This window comes from Haliaeetus albicilla, chromosome 17 (assembly GCF_947461875.1).
Source record: "Haliaeetus albicilla chromosome 17, bHalAlb1.1, whole genome shotgun sequence".
Taxonomy (NCBI): Eukaryota; Metazoa; Chordata; class Aves; order Accipitriformes; family Accipitridae; genus Haliaeetus; species Haliaeetus albicilla.
Genome location: NC_091499.1, coordinates 8568360 through 8580406, shown reverse-complemented (window position 1 = coordinate 8580406; position 12047 = coordinate 8568360). Strand labels below are relative to the sequence as shown.

The window sequence follows — 12047 nt, the reverse complement described above, 5'->3', positions numbered from 1 at the left end:
GGCTAAAGAAAGTAGAGGTCCTGAAAGATAACAAAACCCATAACTACACTAATTGGCATCACTTTTCATGGGATTGTCATGTACGTGACACCTGGAGAACAAAAACCTTATAATGATGCCACCAGACCTTTGAGTGGAAACCCAGGCAGCTGACGTGAATGAAAAGGTTTTGAAATGACAGTGGGATGCACCAGAGGAAGAACTGGAAGGTGTACATGATACAAAAAGAGCTCCTTCTTAGTGTAATGGTTTTATCCACTTAAGGAAATTAAATATACAGTTACACAAATTAACCAATTTCTTCTGCAACAAGATGTCCATTGGATGAGCTCATCTAAAATTCCTGCCACTTTTAAATGCAAAATCCAACTTGTCAAAAATTTATAGGGAAGTCCAGATTTGGCAGGATTTTATTCAAATGCCTTTGCAAAAACTCCTGCCTCCACTAAAAATGATGACAAGTAGCATATGAAATTATTCTATGCATATTCTTCCATAATAATTAACCAAACCAGGATAACAATGTTTATACAAAGCAGCCCATTCATCTATTACTAAAGATATAAATAAAATATTTTAAATCAAATATTTCAAATACAGATTTCAAATAAAGCAATTAACAAAGGTTGTAATAATCAGAGGAAAAGGGCCATTGCAAGTCAATTTTAAGAGGCTGCACCATCTGTTGCTTTTTCTAAAGAGCAATCTGAACAGCAGAAAGAAAACACGTTTTCTCATCTTACCTGTCTTGTCTCTATAACAACCACTGATGCAAGTCGTATTTATTTCTACACCACCAATGTCATATATAGTACAATTAAATGAAACTGAAAAGGTCAAAAAACATCAGAGTAGGTTCTCCACAAGATGTCTAAACCTGGTAATGTCAAGGTGACTCATCTTCTCCTTTGATTCATAATCATTATGTGCTCTTGACGCTGCACAGGCTGTTAACTATTTTTTATAAATCAAAGCCTCCTTTTTCTTTTTAATTCAGATATTTTCTTAGTATCTCTGACATTTAGGGGGACATCACCACAGCACATTTAGTAACACTATAATCTCATAAATTAATCAGCAACAGAATTCTCTCTATATATGTGTACTTGCATATTTAACTCTGGACATTTACCCAGAAAGGCTTATATTTCTTTGCTCCTTTCTAATTTTATACAAGGCAAATTAACATACATAAAACTTCTGATGACCACTGTAAGACTATGTGGAAGAAGGGAGCATCTGCTCCCTTAAGGGTGTCTGGACAAGGATCTTTTCAATGGAAAACGGGATAATAGGAAGAGGGAGAAGCCATAAGGAAGAACACACAGGGACACAAACCTAACCAACAATGAGGGAGGCTGTAACAAGAACCAAACCTGCTCAGTCCCACTTATTGATAAGGGTATGGGGAACATGGGAGTGTTTCTTTCAGTAAGACTGTCTGATGGAGGACCTTGCCAAATGGGATGATAAACAAAAAGAAGCTATAAACACAATACAGAGACACAAACCTGAAGACAAACATAAAGACAAGAAACAAACCTAGTTAACTGTATTTCATTCAAACAAAATAGATACTTCTCTTCTGTAACTTTTAAAACTTACTATTATCAGACACCCAGGCAAACTTTAAGATCTTAGCTCTAAATCCACTCCCTCCTTTTGGTGTTACTAGGGCTCTTGGGTATCTAAGGTGTGAGTTACTTCTTGAATGAACTGAAAATGTTTTCAAAATGTTCTTGCAAAGCTGTTCTTCACTTTGGAAGTTGCCTTTTGTCTTCAGTTCATCACAGTGTGAATGTGGTGAACTTAAGGCAATGCTACTTAGATATTCACCTTTCTCCCAGGGATGACTAAGGTGAAGATTTAAGGCCTAATTTTATTCTTGTATCTTATATGGGCAAAGGCATGTCTGGATAGCAAATATTCATATAGAAATTAATGTTCATTTAATAACACAGTTTTACCTCATGTCTCAATAAGCATACAACACATTTGTATAAGCAAATCTGTGTTCATTTGGGAAGACATCCAGCTAAATTCATTATTCCAAAAAAATTAGCAAGCAATCACAGTATCCATGTGATAGTCAAACTGAAATAATTTGTGCTACAGCTCTGATTTACCTTGGAGACCAGACTTATGTTTCAAAACATTTATGAAGGAAGATTCTTCTTTTTTTTTTTTTTGTACAATGTCTTTACTGTTATGAAAAAATCTGCTCTTGAATCTCGAAAAGCCTGCCCTGTCATCAACAACAAAAAGAAACAACCAAAAAACTTGAAAGCGACTGGTGGGCCTATATAGCTCCTTGAAGGGATGCATCAGATGCAAAATCACAAGGTTGGTTCTGCACAAAAGCTTCCATAAAACAGCGATGACCTGGCACCCTACTTAACATTCTCAAAAAGCAACTTCAGGTTATACATCCTAAGCTAGATATACATTACCTTCCATCACTAGGATCCAACAGCTAATTTCAACAATAATAGCAACACCTGGGGGCAGAAGCAGAGGGCCTAGTTTTTTCTTTGTCTGAGGTGTAGCAGATGCGGGGTTTTGTCTTTTTTTGTTTGGTTCATTTTTTCGTTTTATTTGTTTTAAACAAAGCATTAGTAGCTTCAACCCACATGAACAAGGACAGATATCCTGTGTTTTAAAGACTATCCCATCTACAGCTTATTTTCAGCTGAAATTTCAAAGATATTAACAACTCTGAGCAAAATATCATGGGTAGCTATTTGGAGGCCTCATACGGAGAAAGAAAATTCCATTAGAGGAGAATGATGAAGCTCAAATGCCTACATTAATTTTACAGATAGAAAATACTATTTCCCATTATCGTCTTTGACACCTTTATTTTTCAATGAAGTCCCTACACACCCACTGTAACATCAGTCATGAAGCTCTCTGCAACAAACATATCTATTCACATGAAGCTAGAACAAAAAAAAATTTCTGGGAAGGGCAATAAAATTTCATCATTCAATGCCTTAGCCATCATCATGGAAATAAAGAAAATAATTTTTTGTCTGGAACAATGAGGTCCCAAATCTTGGGTAGGGTTTTATACCATATTATACTATTAATATCCTGTCTTTCCCCTAAAAATGTATCAATGTCAAAGTGGAAGTTTCTGGTAGAAGTCAGTAACTCCTCCCACCCTGCCCCCCAAAAAAGGAGAGGAGATAAATAAAGCAACAGAGGACATCTGATTTTGTCTTCTTGTTTTGGAAAGCCTGCATGTTCCCAGTCTTGGGAAGACCCTTTAGTATTTTGAGACACTAATGGAAAGAGACAAGAAATACATGTATAGTTCAAGCTTTCTGTGTAAGTGAATTTCTGAATCTGTATTATCTTCTTTCTCCTGCTAGAATGAACACATTCATATAGTATATTATAAAAATTTGCTCTACTCAAAACACAAGACAGTTGCATTTTTAAAATCCTTCTTTCCACCATTTATCCAGTTCTTGTTTATCAGGCTTGTGTCTTATTGCTGCTGCGTCAGGACCAAACAAACAATCATGATGACCCTGGTCCATTTCTGAATTCACCAGGACACTTTGTTTCTGGAGTGGAATTACAAGAAAACTTGCCCATGGCCAGCAGCATAAAGAACTCCAAGAGATTAATTTTCTAGGAGAAACTCCCAGGCACCACTCTTCTTCCAGCTCAAGCTGACCCAACCCACAAAGGACAGCCAAACAGTTAAGATGATGAACTAACGATGCCAGAGGAAAAGGTGAAAATAAAAGGAACATCAAACCCCTTCCACACAATAAAATATTCCTGCTTTATATTATAGAAATAATAAAAAGTCCACTCAAAATTGCTTCAAAATGAAAGAAGTTACCTACAATCATCACATGTTGACACAAATGTACTATAAATTTCAGCCTACATCACTAAACTGATATTCTTAGAAATCTTAAGACAAAAATGTAGGTAATATCTCTGAAAATCAGGCCATTGGAATGTAGGAGGAAGTCACAGTCTCAGAAACTACCAACATCATTTCGCAGCAATGCTGCGGTTGGTTATTGACCAGCACATAAACCACATTAACCACTATTTCAGCACATCTTTACTCAAGATTTCAGTCACAAGGCTGATTTATGTTCACTAGACAATCCAGCAATTGCTTTACAAGTCATTTCCTCAAACACAAAAACCACCCTATATTCTCAAAAACTGTGATATTGATGTGCAGCCATTCATTCCACTATGAAAGCAAGTATTTCATTAACTCTGCAGTCTGTATTTGTGACTTGTAAATACTGAAAAAAAAAAGAAAAAGAAAGAAAGAAAGGGTTGTTTTAAGGACACAGGAATTTTAAATTTCCATATTTTTTTCCTTTGTTTAACAGGACTGTAAGACTCAAGTTCATTTTCCAAACTACTTCATCTAAATGAAGGGTCAGAGGTCTTTATTGCTAAATTTCAGTAAGCTCTCAAAACACACTGAATGCAAGGAATGCAATACCCTTTGGGTACATCACACCACACTAAAAATAGCTGCACTTTTAAAAATATATTGCTAACAGGAATTCTGGGTCTTTTTTGAAAATATAAAAGCAATTAAGCAGTTTCCCCGGTAAATATCCTGTTTGTTCCTGAGTTATTCTGCGCTTTTTTTTTTGTAGCTTTGATGTCCGCTTTCTAAATCTTTCCCTTGTTATTTTTTGGTTCTCTCCTCTAGGAAGAGGATAAATTTACTAACAAAATGGATGCACTGATAGAAAAGTGCTGTTAAAAGGTCCAAAGTGAAATACAAACATTTTGTCCTTTGCTCAACTTCAGTCCACACACAGAATCAACTTATAAACTGCATTGCTGGATTCAAGCATAGTTGGTATATAAAGCTGTATGACATAGAAATGCTGAAGGTAAGTGATGGCTTGAGTTCAATTTTATCAGTTGCTCACCCAATCACTCTGCCTATCTCCACATGCAAATTTTGTTTTCATCCATTATCTGTTCTCAGTCCAGTTTCTCTAGTCCAAAGAAGTAACAAGCTAATTTTTTTTACAACTAAGTCAAGCACTATCATCTTCAAATTACTCTGTTCTTCTATGTTATGCATCATGATAGCTGTTAAAACTTCTTTGAACCAAAAAGTTCACTATGACTAAAACAAATGAAAGAAGTATAGGGAATCACACTTCCTTCCACATAAGATTAAAGTCTAAGAGGGCAGATTTTCAAGATTTTTAGAAATGAAAGCACTTCAAGGAAATTTTAACTTTGGGGAAATGGTGATGGTGATGTTCAGTTCTTTTGGAAAAATAAAAACTGATCTGGAAACTTATTTTAGTATCTAGAGTTATCAAAGAGAAAGCAGTTCAACTTCTGTCAAATTTATATTGCAATTTGATAAAGGATGATGCCTCTCAGCTCTATTTTTTTATTTTTATTTTTTTTTAACCCAAGACTGTACAAAGCATTCCACTTCCAAAGTTAACTGAGCATGACTCGGACTGTAATTGTTCATTTATCTTTGCAGCCAAATTTAGAGATCTTACTCAGTTTTCACAATTCCTCTAAAAACACAACCTCCAAACATAGCTAGAGACAAAACAAGTCAATACTTCTGCTACAGTATTGTTTTAACTGTGACTATCAACATACATGTGCAAAAAAAAAAAACCCCAAAAACCAAAACCAAAAAAAAAAACCAAAAACCAAACCAACCCCAAAACAGTGTTGCTTTATTGGAAAATATAGCATATGAGTCTTTACCTGCAGCTCTGTAAAGTATTTTAGGTTCAAAGAATATGCATGGATTTTTGTCCTCTATGCAAGACAGCAGCAGTCCTTTGGCCTGAAGAGGACTCCTTGGAATTACAATCTGTAAAAACATTTTTAAAATAGTTTATTTAAACTGCAATTCTGCTGCAAGCTTCCTCAATTAATATTCAAAACCAAGCAATTATTTGCTTTAAATAAGCCTACGTACAGATTGACTAGTTTTTACAAGGTGAATTAACATCAGTCCTACATTACTAACACACGCTCCAAATTTTGAATTTTATTTTGTTCATTGATGAGGCTTGAATAATTCCCTTCTACACCATGATTTAAATACTATTGGACTCCCATCTGATAAGGTAGAAATAACACCCTAACAATAACATTTTGAGGTAGAAAGAACAGAAGAAAGTCAATCAGATTTAAAAAAAAATTTACATGTTAGTTTAGTAAAATTAATATAGATGTATGACAAAAAAAATACAGCTGAGTGATTCTCAGTTATTTGGGTAAAGATTCATCAGAGCAGGCCTGGAAGGTATTTGGACTTAGTCCAGTAAGTTTTGAAGACTAAACACAAAAATAGCTATTTAAAGTTTACTTCCTTTTCTTATGGTGGAAGCCTGAAATTTGTTCATCTCGGAAACAAACAAATACCAAAAAATACCTGAAACTACTATCAAGCAAAGACAAAACTAAGTAAGGCCTCCAGGTGTAATCTGAATACTTGCAAGGAAAAAGTATAACTGCTTTGCCAACAGAAGAGTTAATTTTGGATGATCCAAGAGAATGCTGATTATGAACAGAAAATTACCAAATTATCACAGTTTAAATGAAAATAGAACCTGAGATCAATTCCCTCAAATCAGAAGGACAAGCTCATTTACATCCCAGAGAGCTCAAAGAGCCGGCACATGCAGCGTGAAGTCTACTAGCAAACATTTTTATAGCTGTGAAGTTAGAAGTGGCCCCCTCTGACTGAAAACATTAGCTGTAGCACTTGTTTAAAGAAAAAAAAAAAAAGAAAAAAAAATCCATGTAACTACAGACATGTTAACTTATTGTCTCCAGGAGTTTCCAAGGCTTCAAATAATTTTTGAAAGTAAGAACATTTAATTATATAAAAGTAATAAAAAAAGAGTCAAAATGCAACCTAAATCTGCTACCGCATCAAATTAACTTGGTAAGTGATTTTTATAAAGAAGGAAAAAGCAGTCTATTAATATTTCAACAAAGCATTTGGTAACAGACACATGGGAAATTACCCAACTGATGAATGCTCCTTAGGGATCATTTTTAGGACAGACTTTATTTACCTTATTCATTTACAATGTTAAGTCAGAACATGGCAATGAAAACTATTCAAAAGCTGAGAGTCGCTACCACCACAGAGGATGATACCAAAAGACCTAGTTCACATTGAGGACATAACTGACGAAAGCAAAAGTACACTGAACAATAAATGTGTGACTTTTCAGTATGTAAGGACTACTTTTTTTTATAAATTTAGAACTCAGCAGTAGAAATTCAGATCTGAATTTATTATCTACTCAAAGGATGACTATAGGACACTATGCAGTACAGCCCCCAAAAAAGCATAATGTAGCCAAGGAAGTGTTAGTGCTATTGCAAAAATCACTGCTAGAAACTCAGCTGGAATACTTCATGACAATATCAACTGTTTTGAAAGAAAATTAATTAAACAGGTGCCAAAAGAGCTCCAGAAAATGTTAACATCTCTTTGATAGTTTGATTTGTTTAGTCTAAGAAAACAAAGACTAAAGGGGAAACAATTGTTCTCTCAGTATATGAAAGTGAAAATGAAGGACAGGATAAGTTAAATATGCAAGTTAGTCAGGAACAAATTTAGGCTGGAAATTAAAAGAAACCTTCTAGCCATGATGACAAATATTCTGGAGCAGTCTTACAATGGAATAGAGAGAGTCAATACAGTAATTTTGGAGACAGTCTGATCCATTAAGACATACACCCTCACAATAGTAGACAAAAGATAGAATCATCTAGCAATGTCCTCGTCACACCAACAAGCCTCAAGTACTAATGATTACAATCCTTCCCCTGAACAGCCAAAGATGTACAAAGCCTCTTTTGCTTGGGAAATCCAAACCTTCACTTAAGAAAAAAAACACAAAATAAAAATCTTGTCAGGAACATGCCGCAGAGTTTAGTAAGAGGGCAGTTCTGAAAACTACTCTCCCCAAAGATCAATCCTACCTTTACCAGCTTGTAATACATGGCCTTTCCTCTTCTAATTTAAAGAAAATATGCATAGATATGGGACTTCTGCAAATGAGTCTAAACCACAAGTTCATTTGCATTTTTTGATTCGTATGTTAAGGGCTAGGTTTGGGTTCATCCAATAAAAGACCTGCAACCTGAAAGGTAAAGCCTTAAGCATTATTAACTGCATTAATGAATAGCTTTGCAAAAAAATATTAAAGGAGCAACATTGTTTCCACAAAGATACAGAATTCAGAAGATGAAGTCTAAAATACTTCTCTGTGCATCAAAAACCAGTATATTGTTTCATCAGTTCCACAGAATTTAGCATGCCCTTTACCTTTAACTGAGATGACAGCTGTTACTGGTAGCAACCTATTTTAGCACTTTACCCAAGGAAAAGTGAAAGAAAGGGAAAAAACAAGAAGAAGAAAGATCAGAGATGAGAGAAAAGAAATAAAATTAACTGGAGTGATTAAATTAAATTCTGACTTACTAAACTTACTCAGAGGACAAAGCACAATAGTACTAGGTTGCTATGAATTAGAAAGTTTTAACCACCAGAGTGGACCACTAAATCTCAGCACTTGGTTCAGTATGTAAAGATTTGAGATTGATCAACAAGATCAGCATAAATTAGCTAGACCTGGCATCAGTATCTTAATAATAAGTTATCTTGTGCTTCCATATGATAATAAACTACTCTAGTTTTTAAACAAGCTCAAGAAACTGATTCAATTACATGGCAAAACACTTTGCAGGTTGCTTTCGTCTATATCAGGAAATATTTTCAAGTTCAGAATAGGAACATCTCAAAGATCATAAAGAACACCCAAAGACAAAAATGCATTCTGTTTCTCAAATATCATGAAATAAAATGTGAATACTACAAGATTTTTTTTTATTTAAGTAAAGAGAAACAAATATGAGAAATGGCTATGGCCTCCCACAGGGAGTAATGAGTAATAGCTGAAGTTTTAGAACACCAAAATCATGTATAGACAGTAGTTTAAACAACAGATAAACAGTGAACATGTGTCTTCAGCATGCAAATACTGGTTTTGCTTAAGTCTTCCACATTAATCAAGCTATGAGTCATTTCTCAATGGACTGGATGCCAGTTAACCCAGAAGTACAAGTCCATAGACAAAAATTTACTCAGAAAACAAATGGAGAGCTGGCAAAAAGTGTTCTCAATCTGAGATGACTAGATCCCACCCCTCCCTCTTCTCCAGGAGTTATCCATCTAAGCGCTAGGAATCTTAGCTTCAAGGGATGCCACCGTCTCACGCAGAAAGCTTGCTTAAAGTTATCATTCAGAGAATCACAGAACAGATGAGGTTGGCAGGGTCCTCCAGCAGTCATCTGGTCCAATGCCTCTGCTCAAGCAGAGCCACCTAGAGCCAGTTGCCCAGGACCACGTGCAGACAACAGACTCATTGTTAGTCAGGTCCATTAAAAAACAAACAAACAAGATCAATCTTCATAAAATAAGAGTTACTGTACCTTTATTCCTGGACAGTGAGCAAAAAAAGCTTCTGGACTTTGAGAATGATACAGTGCACCATGACCCACACAGCCCCAGGGGGCTCTGATGGTGAGGTTTCCACAATCAAACAGATCTCCAGAGCGGTAACGATATTTTGCTGCTTCGTTAACAATCTGGAAAGATTTATATACAAAAGTAACATTCAGTCCAATACCTTTAGTTATGCATCATTAAGCTTCTACAATACATGAGATGTAAGTACATCATCTGCACCATGCATGGGATTCAGAGGACCAAATTAGAAGTAAAAGAATCTTGTAAATCAGTGGAAAGGCAAACATTTTCCAAGGGAAATGAAGCAATAATGTAGTGCGTTCAAGTTAGATGCTTAGGCCTCAGGAGTAGCCATATAACCCAGTTGTTTCCCCATTCCCATACTGTCAATCAGCCCAGTTCAAATCTGTAGTTTGTCCTGTGGACACATGGCTGGCTGCAGCAGCATAGAGAAGTGAGAGATGGTGTAGGGAAGACACAGCTGAGGAATTTAAGGCTGCTGAAGCCAACACAGCCACAAAACCAGAAATAAAAACAAACAAAAAGACATTTGCTTCAAACCACATCTTTAATTTCCATTATTTAATGAGCCTTCAAACTGGCCTTGGTACTTTCCTGTTTACTTAAAGCATGCATTAATATTAGTAATACAGCTGTGGATATATTTGCAAAAATTACATATTCCAACCAAGCATTAATGCTAACAGACGAGTAATTTAACAAGTCATAAGATTTCTTCTCTCAAATTTATTAGTACTAACCTGATCAAATGCTGGAAAAATGTAATCTGCAAACTGAATTTCTGCAATGGCTGTAGCACCTGTGACAGCAACTCCAATACCAAAGCCAACAATTCCTTGTTCACACAAGGGGGTGTTGAAAACTCTATCTTTACCTATAAAAAAAACCACACAAAAAAAACACATGCACAATTCCTTTAACACACCAGCTCTAAGTGGAAAACATAACCCCAGAAATATTCCAGTTATAAGCAAGTCACCTGCAATTAAGTATACGGCTTTTTAGATGGGCTTTTTTTGGTGTAGGAACAATAAACATCCATTACAGGTAAAGATACTTTCACTTTAATTTATAAGAGGGGAAGACAAGGAGAAACAAAATGAAAAATAAGAACAGTTTCCGTAACTTACAATGTTCTTAACACTTCAAGGAAAATAATTTGTTCTGATGTATATACAGATAAGCATGCATACCCCTCATGCTTATATGGGAGGAGTAAAGAATACTTAAGCATTTTAAAAAGTTACAATGCAGAAAAGTATTGTTACTACTTTTTTTTTTTTGACAGTCAAAACTAATTGTCCATACTCAAAGGCAGATGGATCTACGAGAGCATCTGTATGAAAGTACACTGCCTCTTGCCCACACTCCCCATAAGCAGTGCCCAGTCTTACCACTCTTCTTTCATAAGGTAAGGCTGCACTTACTAAAGAATTTGGTTTGTCTCCAAGGCAAGAGAAAAAGAAGCTGTTCCTGCTGTTGGAGGCACAAAACTGGAAATCAAATATTTCGGGCTTTGTCTTCCCTATGGGAGTGCAAAAGGTCATTTTAGCTCTGACATATTTCTGTGCCACAGTAATTTCAGATTCCAAATATGCATCAATCTAATAGATGGCTGAAGGCAAAATTGTTCAGTTCATGGAATTAAAAACAAGGAGGGCGAGGGAGATGAAACGCCACTACAATAACCTGTATAAGGCATATTTACAATATTTGCCAGCAGTACCGCACTCCCTCAGCAGATCAACAGGAAAACCTAGTTATGCTAATAAATTTTCCCTTTAGAACATTGGGAAATAAACAGTAGGTTTCTATAGGAGTCTGTCATGCATGAATATGCCAAGACTTCAAACTGGATAGAAAAAAGTGAGCGCAGTGCACACCAATGGCCATGAAATAAATTAAGCAATAACTAAATAACCACCAAATAAATTACTAAAAAGAAAGACTAAACTAATCAATTAATAAATAATTAGGAGAGTTGTTACTATGAAGACTCCTAATTTCAATAGCTGCAAGTTAAACTAGAGGAAGGGAAGCTAACAAAAGGTTTTAAAGGGATAAGAGCAGAACCATTGCCCACAGCTGTATTTACAATACAGTAAAGGGAGGCATGTTAATACATATCTTTCAAGTACGTGTCTTTCATCTTCACACATCACCCAGCACAGCACTGTCATTGCTTGTACCCTGTCCATATGCTTCACCTGGTGTTTTGAATCTCATGCTTCAAGGGTTACTTTGTTTTGGGTTGGTTTTTTGATTTGGGGTTTTGTTTGTTTGTTTGTTTGGGAGGGATTTTTTATTGATACATCAGTAATTAGGTTTTGGCTCTCCCTCTGCCTTCCTCTCTTCTCCCTCTACAAGGAACATGACTAAGACACCATTCATTTAAGGCAAGTGAAAAAAAATGCCATCGAATGATACAACGTTGGTGTTGTCAGTGAGGCTACACAAGCCAACACAAATCCAAAGGGCTACCACAACTGCA

At 35.8% G+C, this 12047-nt stretch overlaps 1 protein-coding gene across 3 annotated transcripts in view; it reads right to left on the bottom strand.

The window, feature by feature from the left end:
• Positions 1-12047, bottom strand: part of BCKDHB (branched chain keto acid dehydrogenase E1 subunit beta) — a 131044-nt gene that overhangs the window by 91933 nt on the left and 27064 nt on the right. For all 3 annotated transcript variants that reach the window (XM_069804734.1, XM_069804732.1, XM_069804731.1), the window contains exons 4-6: positions 10297-10430; positions 9499-9654; positions 5743-5851 (exon numbers count right to left, since the gene is read on the bottom strand). In XM_069804734.1, the coding sequence (XP_069660835.1) occupies positions 5743-5851; positions 9499-9654; positions 10297-10430 (399 nt within the window). The remainder of the gene's footprint in view (positions 1-5742; positions 5852-9498; positions 9655-10296; positions 10431-12047) is intronic.